Genomic DNA, 15,337 nt, shown 5'->3' on the forward strand with positions numbered 1-15,337 from the left:
TGTGACTCGACAAATCGAGCCTCAACCTGGAGCCGTTCGCTTAGTGCAGAACCAACCGAACCACTCATTTCGATTTTCGAGTGACGCAGCGTCCAGCGCAACCTCACGACCGCGCTTCAACAAACGGGAGGAAATTGGCAGAGAGGATCGACCTACACCGCAGGATCCTGGACGCTATCAACGCAGGCTGGAACGACATGAACCGTGGTATTTGCTGAGAGGATGGAGCCTTGGAGTAGGAGGCCGGAGCATGACAAAGCTGGATTGATGCTGGGCAGGAATTCATTCTTCTTCTTCTTGCTTTCTTTCTCGCACGAGACAAAGGAAGTACGCGCGTCAAGAAAAATTACCCAAGAGTTGCTGAGGAAATGGCAGGTTCTGGGGGTGGTATTCAGTGGCCTTGGTGGTCGTTTGTCGTTGGCTGATAGGTTGGCCGTGGTTGGCATCACAGCAGCTGACAGGCGGGCACGTTGCTATTGAACGTCGGATACGGGCAGTAGTTTCTTGGCTTCTTGTGCCGTTGGCTCCCCCGTGGCTCTTTTCCCAGGGTCAGGAGGGCTTCATCGGCGCCCATGGAGAAATTGAACATGGGGAAGCTTCTGCCCCTGGAGGGCTGCCTTGAAAGATGTCCGGGGAGCCCCCGTCCACGCCACACCCCAATGTTTGGTTTTCGCCCAAGTCTTTCTTCGGTTTGCAACGCCCAAGGCTAACCAAAAGAGCTATGCGGCGCCGGGGTTGCTCCTGAGTTGCTTTCCATCATCCAGGTGGCCGGCTCTTCGGCTTGCTCCTCAACATCAAAAGGGCGTCAATCAACTCCAGCTTTCTTATTTATAACCTTTGTTGCGCTTGACATACCTACCCGAGCAACCGGAAATCCAGAGACTCGCGAGACTCTGCAAAGCGGCTCCGCTCCTCTCCCCCGTCTTTGTATCCACCCTCGACGAGGCTACACACCGATCCGATCCGATTCAAGGAGGACCCGGTCGAGTTCGCCAGCCCGTTCCATACCGGTTCTGGACCGCGTGAACAACTGTGGACATCTGTTGACGGTTTTCGCCTTAATGCGATCTACTTAACCCTCTCTCGCTTCCGTCTCAACTTCCCACAGCATCCTGTTCCGTTGGAAAAGGGGTCATTGCTGCTATGAAGTCTACCTTGGCCACTCTGCTGGCCCTGGCCTCAGTAGCCGTTGCCGAGAATGGTGTCGTCAACTTCCCTCTCAACAGAGGCGTGCCTCACTTCAGGGTCGGCAACGTGCGCCAGAACGTCAAGCGCGACACCTACAGCCAGGCCCTGATCAACAACATTACCGGCGGTGCTTATTATGCCGAGGTCACTGTGGGCACTCCGGGCCAGAAAGTCAGCGTTGTGTTGGATACGGGAAGCAGCGACCTCTGGGTTGTGAGCTACAAGGCGGATTTATGCACCGACCCTTCAATTCAGCGGCAATGGGGGGATTCGTGCGACAAGACGTACAACCCGACCAAGAGCTCTTCGTACAAGGTCCTAGAGGAGGATAGCTTCGAGATCCGGTACCTCGACAATAGCACTGCCGCGGGTGACTACATTACGGACGACCTCAATATTGGCGGAGCCACTATCAAGTCTCTGCAGATGGGCTATGCGACCAAGACCGTCCGCGGCGCCGGCATCTTGGGCGTGGGCTACTCATCCAACGTGGCTTCCCAACAACGCTACCCCAACCTGATTGACCAGTTCGTCGCGCAAAAGCTCATCACCACCAAGGCCTACTCTCTCTACCTCAACGACCGCCGCAGCGACACGGGTAGCATCCTCTTTGGCGGCATCGACAAGGACAAGTTCATTGGCGACCTGTCGATCCTGCCCATTTACCTGGCCAAGGGGCAAGCCGAGCCCATCCACTTTGAAGTCGAGATGCAGAGTGTCTCGCTCGCCCTGACCAAGAACGGCAAGACCACCAAGATCATCTCCACCGACCCGTCCCTCAGCCAAACCTCGACCATCGCCATCCTCGATTCCGGCACCACCCTCTCCTACCTGCCCTCCAAGATCACCGACCAGATCCACACCAAACTCTCCGTCTACGTCGACGAAATCTGGACCGGCCTGACTTTCATCGACTGCCAGTACCTCACCTCCAACCCGGACCTGCGTTTGTCTTTTACCTTTGGCGCCAACGCCACCATCTCCGTGCCCGTTTGGGAACTCGTCCTCGACCTGCTAGGCGAGAGCCAATCCGAGCTCCCCTTCAAGATGCCCTTCAAGAACGCCTGCATCTTTGGCATCCAGAGCACCGCCGGCTTCCAAGAGGACAACTTCGATGAGGACTGGGCCCTCCTCGGTGAGACCTTTTTGCGGTCTGCCTATGTTGTGTACGACCTCACCCACCACCAGATCGGCATCGCGCAGGCGAACTTGAACAGCACGACGACCGATATTGTTGAGCTTAGCGGGGCGGATGGCGGGTTGCCGACTGGATTGACGGGTGTGAAGGAGCAGCAGACAAGCAATGATCCATCGGGCAATGCGGGATCCGGATCGGGTTCTTCTACGGATAAGGACGGCGCCAAGGAGACGGAGACTGTCACTGCTGGGTCGACCGCTGCTACGGGGACAGCTGCTTCGGGGGCCAAGGAGACGGATAGCGCCGCGGCCGGGTTAAGTGCAAGGGGAGGTGCTGTTGGTGCTTTGGCCGTTGCGTCGCTCACGGGCTTCCTTGCCCTTGTTGGAGGCGCGGTTGTTGCCCTGTAGTTGCATACACAACCTGCTCTAAGGTGGACAAATCTTGCACTACATATATATACGACGGTTGTGGTTTTGAATACAGGATCTATCACTTACATACCGCTTACCTTGGATATAAAGGGCGGTTAGTGGTAGCGTAAATAGCGGTTACTGTACATGACTACCAGTGCAAAGATATGGTACTGCATCAGGAAACTTAATCAAATAATCTTATTCTTTATTACGGCTAGATGGTAATGGGTTGTTATGACAAATAAGAACATAAGAAAAATTGGGTGTCATTCATCCGGGTATAAAGTGTCATTCAAGCAAGTGAACTAACTGTTGAGCAACTGAAGAGTCGGCTAGCGGCGGGACTGCCATAGTCGTCGGTTCATGAACTACACCGCAAGCTATTACTCCTGCAACTTCTCGAATCTCTCCCTGGCCTTATCCCTTGTCTTCTCCACAAAGTCCGAAAATTGCCCCTTCGTCCTCCTCGCCGCCTCCTCGCTCGCATCACCCAACTTGCCTCCCTCCGCACCCAGTCCAACACCAGGCGCATATGCCTCCGTCGCGATGGCCTGTGTGCGCCCCGTGCCTTCAGCACCCAGACCCGCGCCAGTAGTCCAGCCCATCTTGGCTAACATGCCCGCGCCCTTGGACTTCTTCGCTGCTGCCGCCTCATCGTCAGCTGCATGCTGTTGTTGTTGTTGCTGTTCCTTGCGCTTGTCTCCGCCAGCAGAAACGGATGCACCTAGCCCAGCAAGCATTTGCTTCGACAATTGACCACCTGGCTTGTTGGGCTGCAGGAATGCCTGCCGGCGTTCCATCGCCCTGTCGCGGTACCGCTGAGTGCGCTGTTCCTCCCGACGGAGCTTCTTGTCGGGGACCATAGTGAGCAGCACCTTGCCCTTTGCGGCCAACTCGGCGGCGGCGCGCTTCTTAGCTTGGTCGTCGGAAAGCATGCGCTTGTGCAGCTCGCTTTCCTGCTCGTGGCGCCATAAAGTTTCAGCGTGCTTGAAGGCACGGTGGCAGAGGTGGCAGTAGAGGGCGTCGAAGTCGGCGTACGAGGTGTAGACGGGCGGGGCGTCGTGCTTAAGGCGAGGGGTGCGGCGGGCGATGGATCGGGGCTCGTTGCCGAGCGAGATGAGCTTGGCGGCGGCCTTTTCTTTGGTTTCTGGATCTTTGAAGTGGTTGTGAACGATGACTTCGTGGCTGATGAGGAGGTCCTCCCGCGTGTAGGGGAGATGTCCGCGGTTGTTGATGGTTTCTTGCGAAGGGACCTTCCAGTTGCAAAGAAGGCATATCATGCGGTCCCAGTCGGCATATGAGAGGTACTGATCAGTCCAGTGGGGATTCAAAGGTCCATCTGGCTCTTGATCCTCGTCGTCCGCCTCCAATTCTACATTACCGAAGCCCCCTCCAGCAGCAGCCAGCTTCTTTCCATGTAGTTCCGCTGCCTTCTTTGCCCACATCTGCATTTGAGGCGCCATTGCAATGCCCTTCTCGCCAGGAGCAGGCTCTTTCTTCTTGAATTTCTTCAGAAGGCTAGCCTGACGGGTAAGAGGATTGTCCGTAGCGCTGCCATCTTTGTGGTAGGGAGACTTATCTGCGCTTTCAGGCTCAGATTTAGGTTCAACCGAGACAACATGGATGCTAGGATAGACACGTTCGTCCCAGTACTTTAATCGAATAGTAGGGTTGTAAATAGGCTGGAAGGAAAAGCGTGGATCCTCGTCCGGGCCAACCTCAAAGGCCGGAATGAAGACACCTGTGTGAATGAACGAAACAACAACCGCTCTGGACGCAATTGTGAACCTAGGGGAATTGCGGAATTTTGCGACTGCACCCTTGGCGTCTTCAACCGTCGCAAACTCGGCAAAACCATATCTCCACGACTCGTTGCTCTTCCGGTTCCGTATCAGAAAGACGCGGCGTAGGCTACCGGGTTTTGCGCCCAGATTTGCAGTGTTGCTGCCTGGCGCTGTCGACTTCAATTTGTGGGTACCGGTAGGCGCCTTTGTCGTCTCTTCGCGGAACAGCTTCATGACGCCCCTGGCGAGAACTTCCTCGGTCACTGACGCCTCCAGACCTCTGATTACGAGATACTGTGACGGCATTTGCTGAGGATCTTCGTCGGTTTCTCCTGTTAGGAGAGGACCCGCTGATGGGCCCCCATAACCGTAGCCGTAACTGGCATCATCTGCGCCCGTTAGTTAATAATCTGCCAGGACAAGCAAAACGGGACGAAAACCTACCAGATCTCTCTGTCTTGCATTTGAAACACGCAGCACGGTATGAGAAGTTGACTGCACCGCACTTGAAGCAGTCCCAGTCCTCATCGTCTCCACGAAAGTCGTCCATGTCACTACGATTCCTTTCGAAGAAGATATCCATGGTAATATATTCCGAGTTGGTACCACGGGTGTGCTCGAGAGGGAACGATATATCGGGATGATACTGTTCCATGAATGTCTCTGCATCCGCGCGTCGTTTGAACTCGACGACCGCAAGGCGGCGGCCGGCGCTGTCGTACCGGAATCGAACGATCTTGATCTGGTCGGTGGACATGTGCGGATCTTGAGTGACGAGATTGAGGCCGTAGAGAACCTGTAAGGGTTCGAAGAATGCGTTTTAGGATCTCTGTAAAGCTACACGATGAATGCACAAATACTGGGGTAGACTCACATCGCGTTCGGTGGCGTCCTCTGGAATACCTTGGAGAACTACAATCTTGCCTCCAGGCGCGGGCGCGGGCGCATCGTTGTGTCGCCTGGAAGATTGACCTTCCCTATACCCTCCGTTATGGCGGCCGCTTGGACTTGTCCCTCGACCACGTCCTCGGTAATCGTCGGCGTCGTAGTGTCTTCCACCACCACCACCGCCACCGCTATGTCTGCCCCAGTCTCCCCGATGAGCGCCGCCGTATCTGTCACCACCTCCTCTGTCTGGCCTGCCTCCATCTCCATCATTGTCTGTGCCGCCTTCGCGATATTCGCCGTCATCGTCGTAGTTGAGGCTTCTTGACGGACTTAGAGCATCTTGTTTACGTGTCAGACACAACCAAAGTTAGCCATGGCAAGCTCGGCAGCAACTTGTAGTAGGCACAAAAATGGCCATCGTCCAGGCTTGTTCAGGTTTTACCCTCTCTCGACCGGTAGTACTCGCCGTCTTTTGGTCTCAGATCGTTCGAGCCCGGTAGGCGCGAGTATGACGGTGGTGGACTACGACTGCGACGACGGTAGCCACCTGTGTCGCGCGCCCTGGAAGCGTAATCCTCAGGCATTGCGGCGCGGGTTCATGAGAAGCGCGGATGGTGTGTTGCTCGACGCGCGTATTTTGGAGACGTTCTGCGATCGGATAATTTTCTTGTGAACTGAAGTTGCGCGTTGCAAAAAATGAAATCTTCCGTCAAGTGATGGAAAGCTTTCGGTTGTATCCGTAGTTGGTGAATGGCAATTGCGAGAAGTTGCGAGAGCTCGTTGATTGTAGGTAACGAACAACCTAATGGCTTCCCGCTCGTTATCTTATCGGGTAACTTACGGCATGCGTGACTGTATCTTACGCCATGCTCCGCCAAGTCCCACTTAAGAGGTACAAGGAACGAAGTGGACTACAACCTTGATGTCCACCACTGACTAACATCTGACTTGATATATACCTAATACTTGCTCAAGAAGACCGTTCAATCACATCTTACTATCGCTTCACACATTCAGTCCGCATCTACCAACTTACCAGTTCTCACTCTACATAGCTCACGACAATAACCACTTCCTGATTCAACAAATTCATGCTTGAAGCCTACAGCTTAGGACACCACTAGAAAGTCAAACATCTCACGCCTCATCAAGAATCTAGTCATCAAGCATGGCAACTCAACAACCAACCCAAACCGATAATTCGGCTCAAGCTCAACCGCCACAAACAAACCCAGCAAAGCCCACCGAGATCTCAGAACCCGGCATCTACGTAGCCCTCACCCACGACCACCTCAACTATCAATCCGTTATAGACCGAGTCCGCTCCCCAGAAGCTGGGGCCATTGTTGTCTTTGCCGGTTCGTTCATCCCTCCTCCTCCTCCTCCCCCACTTCTGTTCCCTCTTAATTCCATCCTCTCATCCCATTAAAACCCATCAACTAACACACCCACCCAAGGTACCACCCGCAACAACTTTAACTCCCTCCCTGTCCAGCACCTCTCCTATACCTCCTATGCGCCCCTAGCTTTGCGCACCATGTTAACCATATGCCGCTCCATTCTCACCAAGCACGGGTTGAAGGGGATAGCGATGGTACACAGGTTAGGTGTGGTCCCCATCGGAGAGGAAAGTATCTTGATTGCTGTATCATCTCCCCATAGACAGGCGGCATGGAGGGCGGGGGAAGAGGCGTTGGAGGAGTGTAAAGCCAAAGTGGAGGTGTGGAAGCGGGAGGAGTTTGGTGGCGAGGGGGGAGGGGTGTGGAGAGCTAATAGGGATGGTGCGGTGGGGGTTAAGGTTGATGAGCCTAGGATAGGCAAAGGGGAAGTGGATGAGAAGGAGGATGAGGGCGACAGCGGGAACGGGGGAAATGATAGGAAGAGCTGATAGGGAAAGGTAGCCCTAGTAGCTGGGAGGGGGGAGAGGGGAGAGAGTGGTAGTTAAAGCGCGAGTTTGGAAGGCACGAATGCCCGGAACATATATATGATGACGAGACGACGGAAATGGTCTGAGGGGAGATGAACCGACGAATTTTAGTAAGAGATGGTGAATTTGTATAAATGTCTATACTTCAGCATCTCTATTCTTTTCTTCGAACTAGGATCTATATTAGAGGCAAGCACCTCTATGAATTCCAATATCCTCCGTATCACGTTTGTCTTTGTTTCCACATATGTCTATTAGGCCGTCGATCATAAAGCTAACATTGACCAAATAACAAACAAAAATCATGATCATAAAGCAAATCATAACCTCATGTCCATCATTATTTATCTTCCTCGGGATAAAAGGCAGATTACTCTTACCAACTGTCTATCCCAGTTACTGAATGTCTTGCTACAGACACACTTCCTTTGTTATCTTCCCGTAGATTCTCCGTCGTGCCTTGCATTTGTCACAATCCCCTTTCCCTTCAGATCCCCCTACATCATCGATACACAAGCACATCATCTGCATTCTCCCCACCACTATAGTCTACTTCGATCCAATTCCACCGTGACTTCCACTGCCGCCATTACCCTTCTCCTTATCCCTCCCATCACTGCCATCATCATTGCCGCCTTTTAAAACACCAGTACCAACACCGGATGAAGGCTTCGGCGGCGGACAAGCGCCAATCGGCTTTGGAAAGTCATAACCTGATCCACGGCCTCTGGGCATGGTTTTGATGGGTGGCCGGATGGTGAGATGTTGGGCTGGGCTGGGATTTTGCCGGTTGAAGAACAGGGTGGAAGTTTGTGCAATGAGTGTGACTTGTTTATCTCGAGTAGGCGTATAAATGCCTTGGTCTGAAACAAAACCTGGAAGTTTGCAGGTGTTTGAGGGTGAGTGATTGTGTGTGTGTGATTGTCGGTGACCGACTGACAGGTGGAGTAGATCAGTGACCGGCTGAGAAAGATGATGTCCAAGGTCGTGGTGTTTAAGGATGACTGCTTCGTAGAAACACACCCAGTGTCTGTAACGTGTAGAGCAATTTTCTTACTTCTGGTGCAGAGTGTCTTTTCACCTTACGGTGGGATCACTGTCTTGCTGACGTGACACAAATGATTATGGGGAGGTGGTGATTTTTCTGTGTGTCTGCCTCAAGATTGTTAGAAGAAAGAGCAGCGGCGTTTAGAAGAACGAACGACCGAATCGAGGTGGTTGTTGTCGAGATACGAGAGAACCAGAAACGATGTTTGTTCCTAGAGCAAGGGATGGGATTACCCGGGATAACGGCCTCTTTCCAATCCCCGACAGCCTGAACAAAGAAAGAACTAGATACAGCCCTTCCCAGGTCGTCGATGCCCTGACTGAGGTGATATCCAGGGAATTGGGGCTCACATATTGGGGGATAGTTCATTTTCGAATGCAGAGGAGGAGAAGAAAGGAAGGAGCAGGTCTTCAAGAGACATTGGCGATGGTTCCTGCCATGCATAATCGGTTCTTGCGGTACTTATCCTTAGCAGGGCAGCTCGAAGACGGATCGACTGAAGCGTGAAATGGCATCTGATGGCACACCGCTTATCCTGTATGATCAGGGTACCTCCTTCCTGTAAAGCTTCTTAGTCACAGATGGGTGAGAACCTTGCGGGATAGTAAAATCGAGATCCGACAGAATCGAAAAGTCGGATGCCGTAGGTACTTACGAAACGAACGGAGTCCGGAATTGCGTGTTTCGAAAAGAAGATCAATCAGAGCATTGGGAAACACTGAATTAGGGGAAGGTGCCCTTAGTCGACTGAGAGGTGACGCAAGCCCATGGTCGACTTGCTTGCAATTATACCGACGTACGGAATGGCTTCATCGGTCAATGGTGATGACGATCATCAAACCCAGTGAGTTATGTCAAAGAACAAGTTGAAAGGTTTGCTGTTATTTCCATTGGTGACAATATATAACTGGTACGGACACTGCAAGGAAAGAGGATGATTAGTCCGGTAGAGAGTTTGGCGGTAGAGAACCCATATTTGTCATGATGCTCATGGCTACTGGAAGCGGGAAGGCAGGGCATCAGCAGACCGGTGCAGGGATATGTCAACTATCAGACATTTCCATGGAATACATCATTACTTATCGCACCGCAGCGTTGAGAGAAATATGCGTATCGTCATAACCCAAGCCCCCAAGCTTTGCGCAGGTCCCTACCGAGGACACATAGCACGGGACGTCCTCAATCTCCTCGCCGAAAACCCGAAAATGCTATATAATATTCCGTGAACCATGCGAAGGCCATGGACACCCACGAGAGTAGACCCCTTCACTTAAGCCAATATCCTGTAAATGTCAAAAAAAAAAAAAAATCCCTCCATGTTGTGCGCGGCATACATGTGCCGGCTGTGCCTGTCGATTTCCGTCCATAGCCAAAATCCCAAGAAGCTCCCGCCAATCCCGAAAGTATCCCAAATCACTGACTCCGTTGAGAAATATACCTAACCAAACTCCAAAACTCCTCCTATCTCGTCCGATCCCTCGCTGTGACTCGTGACTTGCAACTATGGCCATTCGCGAGGTCCAAAGATCTCTCCTGGCGGAACGAGTTTCTGTACCGCTGTGGCGGTCGTATCCATGGTGCTCTTAGCCACTGTGTTGCCAAACCATTCTGGCGCTTTGGTGTGTGATAGTGTGAGGGAAAAGAATATAACGAGAGTCGACAGCAAAAGGCCAACGTCAAGGGCGGCCGAGGTGAGGTAGTTGTACTGCAGCCACCAACCCGTCTTCCGACGGCGAATGAAAAAGTTGAAGACAGTGCCGACTATGCCCCAGCAGTAGTAGATGTAAACAGTTGCGGGCGGAATCCAGCCTGAACCGCCAAACACCAGCGGGAAGTTGACATAGCGCCAAAGCGAGCGCGGATACCGTCGAACGAAAAACCACGAAATCACGGGAGCAACGGCACCAACCAGCCAGAACCACTGTAAAGAGCTATACAGTGCTTTACCGGAGAACATGCGGGCCGGTCCAATCGCACCCCAAATGACGGACGCAGTGAAAAATACCTTGGCACTGGGGCAATCGAATTGGTTGGCCTGGCCGTCTGTGCAAATATCGGGAATTGCCCCGAGCGCCCAGTTCATGACGGCGATCTGGACAATGGCGGACCAAACCGAAGCTATCAGCTGGGACCAAAACATGACACGAGGTGGCACCTTCATGTAATGGCCGAGCTTGAGATCCTGAATGAAATAGAGCGCCTGCGACATGACGAGATAACCGTAGTTCTTGAACATCATCATGACCAAGGGGCGGCCGGGGAGCATGTAGCCGATGACATACTCGGTCAAGACGTTCAGTCCTAATTGAATATTGGTAATGGCCTGAATGATTCCGATCGGAATGGTCCACACCACCGGAATCAATATGCAGATGATAAACGCCCACCATGGAAAGCCGGTATCCCAGGCGCACACCACGGCAAAGGACATACCAAGCATGACGGCAAATAGGATAATATACCACCAATCCTCGGCGTCACGGTATTTCTTCATGAGGCGCATGTGGACATCGTCTTCTTGATGACGGGCCAACTTCCACTGATTCCAGATGTCCTTGCCGTGGTAGAGGCCAACGTGAACAATGACGGCTGCGACAGCTGCAAAAGACAGCCCATATGCAAGGGCAAACTGGGTGGGGAGGTAAAGCGGCGAGTATGCGTGGTACTTGGCCTCGTCGAAATGCAGGTTTTCGTTAAGAATGCGCAAAACGACGTACCTCTTTCCGGTGTTGTCGTACGAGTGCGACTCTTGGACTGGCAGATAAGCTGAGTACCATATATTCGAATATTGGATTCCAAGGGAGACAATAACGAAGAAAAACGTGACACCGCCGACGACGTTGGCGATCGCATGAAATGGCGACGCGAGGGGTGACAGGAGATACCCAGAGATGATAGACCAATCCTAAAGAGAGTCAGCACATGAAATTGATTTCGCCCAGTAATTGTAAACCACTCACAAGAGTGATAGGGAATAGCCCATATCCGCTTTGTCCGCCAAACAGCTGATTGACAATGACGTTGTCGGGCCAGATCCAGGTAATCCAGCACATCCAAGATAGTCCCTGAAAAAGATAGCCAGGAAACCAGTACCACGCAAATGATCCGGCCATGACAATCAAGAACCATCGGTATCGGCTGATTGACCAACCATTTGTCCTTGCCGGATCCGAGGGCGAGTGATCGTGGAGGGTGTAGAAGAGTGTGCAGTTAATGAGATCCGCGGGCCATATCATGGCAGCGGGCCAAACCAAGAACCTTCTTGCCAAACCGGCAAGCCCATAGCCAGTGCAGAGCGTCGAGATGCCGAAGAGGATTTGCCAGGCCCAGCCGAATGACTGTTTGTACCAGATCTCCTGAGCAAGAATGACATCAGTAGCATACAAAGCACCACCGCCATACGCAGCCTAAGGAAGAAGGAGTTAGCGGCTGGCTTAACATAACAGAAGGCCAGACGTACATTGGACATGACAACAATGATGACATGTTCCTTGAAGTTGAATGGTCCGGGTTTGAGGTTGAACTTGATGCCGAATACGGTGAAAACACGGTCGGGGAAGATGAGATCCCAGCCCAGGCCGATGGGGTATGCTATGAGTTGGATAGCCAAAGTCGACAACGAGATGCTAGGGTTTCGCAACGAGAGAAGCATATTGACAGCGGAACCGATAGTGCAAAGCAACATGCCGATAGTCCAGGCCCGGATGGTGTTGACGGGCATCTCGACATCGTAATTTCGTACTGAAGCTCGAACCTTTTGAAGTCAGTGTTAGAGAGAATCCAAATCGGCGTTGATCATGACACGTAGAGCGATGAAGCGGGATATCTCACTTCTGGATATGGGGAATTGTCTTCAGCCAATATTTGGTCGATCTCGGTTCCTTTCTCGATGTTTGCGCTATTCAAAGCCGTTTCGACCTCGTCCAGCTCGTCCAATGGTAGGTTTGGGTCCAGGCGATGCATCTTTTCGAACCGCTTCAGTGCAGTCAAGGCCTCAATGCCAGTCGAGTCACCTTCCAGCGATCCATCGTCTACCATATCCGGCATAACATCCTCATCGCCGTGCCGTCGTCGAAAAAAATTGCGAAGCATTTTGGAGCAACAGCGTGGTTCGCTATGCCTCCCATGCAACCAAGCCGGGAAAGCAAAGCGGGAACACGATCGGGTTCGTGCCGATCTGATGGGGCAATTCCGTAAAGCGACGGATAAAACTTGACAGCTGGATGGTTAGTAAGCTGATCGAAGCGTAAACATCGCTGCCTCGACTCCAGCGACCGTCGACGTTTAGAACATAAGGCTACGATGTGAGTTGAAGAGGTAAGAATCCAAAAGGGTTATGACGGAGGAAGAGTGTTGTAAATGGAATGTCGACTGAGGGAGACGACGATGAAAGGAGAGACGGATGAGATGATAGGGAGATAGCAAAAATGTGGGTTCCGAGTTCACGCCAGGCCGGTCTCTGGACCAGTCCCGGGTTCTCTTTGGCTCGTCTCTCTAGCCCTCTTTCGGACCTCTCTCAGACCGGTCGAAGTCTTGGCCTTTCGCACCTCATTGTGGCATGGACTAGCGTGGTGTGAAGATACTGTGTAGATATGTCGTGGGTGCGTGGATGTCCAGTGGGTGACTGCCCGTGTGTGCCGGGGCTACCACGGCTCACACGGTCAACACCACCACCACCACCACCACCATCACCTCAGGGCACCACACCTCTTTCTTCACTTGCTTGTCGGCCAGGGCAGTGCTGGGAAACAGTACACTAGTTGCGGTTGAAAATGTGGGAGGGGCAATGCATGATATCGAACTGTACCATGTCTGGAAGCACTAGCCATGGCGGAAGATGCAGCCCCAGCCAGTGATGACCTGCCTAAATGGGCCCGAGGGCCTGCGAAGGGCAACTACAGGGTGGGTTCAAGCGAGACCGACAGGGGTTGAGGGTATCTTGAAGCGGGGGCAACCACATGGGCTCGATGGGTAAAGAGGCTCAGGGCAGAGGGAGACGATGGAGGAGAAGGCTGGCGTGAGCGTTTTCCGGTTCGCACTCTGGTCCCCGTCGCTGGGCGGGTGCTGACTGGCTGGAATGACTGTCCAAACTTCACCTCGGCGATCATTATGGGGAACATGGATCAATTGTTCGAATGGGTACTGGGACCGATACTAGCAGTCTGTGGACGGCGATGTTGTTCGAAAATCATGAGCCATGGATTCCGCGAAACACATGGTGACTTCACAAAGTCGGCTCTTGATGTGCGGATAGCGTTTTGTTTGGGATATCTTGATAAGGCCGATGAAGGACCTTTTTGATCCGTCCCATTGCTGGTAGCAGTGTTTGAAGTACTGTAGAGCAAAATGGCAATGTTGCACTCTGACGGCGCCGCCTTCGTATTGATAGAAGCCCCCGTGTCTCGTTGCTGAGAATATATACCTAACATTGATTCTTCAGCTGCTGTTCTGTCCTGCACCAGTGGCTCTCTGGACTTGTTGAATCAACAGGCAAGCAGTGGCTATACACTACAGATAGCACTCAGAGTCTCAGACAGCGCCGGCGAAGCAGCGGAAAACGGAGTTGCCTCGCATCTCCGCCAACTGGGGCGATATGGCGCAGCAGTTCTGACGGCTTGCCACTTTCTCATCAATTTCGCTGCCTCTCGTTTCTGGGGAATCTGGTAGGTTCGTAGGATCGATCCCGGCAAGTATACCGTTCGTGCCACCGTTTCTCCGTGGTTTCTGAGTGGTCCAGTGGCCATGATGGTGGGGATGAGTTCAAGCTAGTGCTTGACTAGGCGACGGCCGACGGCGGGCATGCAAATGCTTAAAAAAAATGCGGGCCACTAGCCCAGGCGCATTACATGGTCGTGATGGGATCGGGAATGTTACCACGAAGTCCTAGGTGAAAAGAGTTATGTAAGGTATGTAATGGAATGAGAAAATGAGATGGAATGTCCTTGATTCCATCCGAATCAAGAAGCCAATTTGGGACATGGAATAGAACACTGCAGTCTACCTACTCTACTCCCGCTACAAGGAGCGACAACCAGTGGGAAGTCTCCACCGTTCGGGGTTTGAGGATGGAAATAATGCACTGAGAAGGAACTGCCTCTCTCTATCCGCCCCGCAGATGCCCTGTGGTTGCCCAGCCTTTGAGCGGGATTCCATCTCATCTCCAATATCTCGGCAGGCATCGTCCGGGGACCTACCCAGAACCGCCGGCACTCGGAACACGCAATCTCGAGATATGACCTCGATACAAAGTACCTATCAACGCCTTCGTCCAAGACGGACGGTCAAGACCTGCGCCGAGCCTCCAGAACCAATCTCAGACGTTTCTTTTATCTCTGGAAAGTGTGGTCAGGAGCGGTCCAACTTCATGACTGTACCCCTTCCAAGTCAATTCCAAGCATCCACGACATCTCAGCTTGTGTCTTGGTTCCATTTTGTGGCAGTCGCAGTTCTCAACCACCCACTCCTACCACTGACTGCATTCCCGTCTTGCCCAGGTCCACCCCCCTCATTTTCCATTCCATCACGCCGCCGAGACGCCAGATGATGTTGTCTACATACCATGAACGATAACCAGCAAATGACCAATCCCAAAATTTCGTACTGTGTGTTGTGCAGGCAGGGCAGTCTGGTCGGCTACTATCTTGCGAGTGCCGAACGAGTTACTCTTCTCTTCGTTCGATAAGCTCTGTTGGGGTGTCGAGTTTCCAACGAGCCATGTGACAAATCATTGGCACCAGGTACCGCTCTCTCTCTCTCCATCGTTATCAAAGTCTTTTTTTTTTTTTTTTTTTTTTTTTTTTTTTTTTTTTAATTCTTCTTTTTCTTTTAAGTCCGCCGAGAGCGCCACCACGCAGGGTTTGGCTGTACGCAGCAGAGTATCAACAGCTGCGGCAATGCCCTATGCTTTCTCCATCTCTCTGTATTTACAAGAGGAATGAGCTGAAGACATGT

The 15,337-nt window shown here is 52.4% G+C and overlaps 4 protein-coding genes across 4 annotated transcripts; 2 read left to right on the forward strand and 2 right to left on the reverse strand.

The window, feature by feature from the left end:
- Positions 1–388: 388 nt before the first annotated feature.
- Positions 389–3,037, forward strand: NCU03168 (aspartic-type endopeptidase). Its single transcript, XM_959481.2, has one exon. The coding sequence runs from the start codon at positions 1,144–1,146 to the stop codon at positions 2,731–2,733; it is 1,590 nt and encodes a 529-aa protein (XP_964574.1). The 5' UTR covers positions 389–1,143; the 3' UTR covers positions 2,734–3,037.
- On the reverse strand, positions 2,940–6,167 carry NCU03169 (hypothetical protein). Its single transcript, XM_959482.2, has 3 exons — positions 5,398–6,167; positions 4,968–5,319; positions 2,940–4,912 (listed from the first exon to the last, which is right to left on the reverse strand). Exons 2-3 carry the CDS (start codon positions 5,278–5,280, stop codon positions 3,123–3,125), a joined length of 2,103 nt encoding a protein of 700 aa, XP_964575.2. The 5' UTR covers positions 5,281–5,319; positions 5,398–6,167; the 3' UTR covers positions 2,940–3,122.
- Positions 6,168–6,352: 185 nt separating this feature from the next.
- Positions 6,353–7,561, forward strand: NCU03170 (molybdopterin-converting factor subunit 2). The gene is made up of 2 exons (XM_959483.2): positions 6,353–6,769; positions 6,869–7,561. Exons 1-2 carry the CDS (start codon positions 6,580–6,582, stop codon positions 7,297–7,299), a joined length of 621 nt encoding a protein of 206 aa, XP_964576.1. The 5' UTR covers positions 6,353–6,579; the 3' UTR covers positions 7,300–7,561.
- A 1,695-nt stretch (positions 7,562–9,256) lies between these two features.
- NCU03171 (small oligopeptide transporter) lies at positions 9,257–12,837 on the reverse strand. Its single transcript, XM_959484.3, has 4 exons — positions 12,218–12,837; positions 11,847–12,140; positions 11,347–11,793; positions 9,257–11,291 (listed from the first exon to the last, which is right to left on the reverse strand). Exons 1-4 carry the CDS (start codon positions 12,476–12,478, stop codon positions 9,888–9,890), a joined length of 2,406 nt encoding a protein of 801 aa, XP_964577.1. The 5' UTR covers positions 12,479–12,837; the 3' UTR covers positions 9,257–9,887.
- Positions 12,838–15,337: the final 2,500 nt, after the last annotated feature.

Source organism: Neurospora crassa, linkage group I (genome assembly GCF_000182925.2).
Source record: "Neurospora crassa OR74A linkage group I, whole genome shotgun sequence".
NCBI lineage: Eukaryota > Fungi > Ascomycota > Sordariomycetes > Sordariales > Sordariaceae > Neurospora > Neurospora crassa.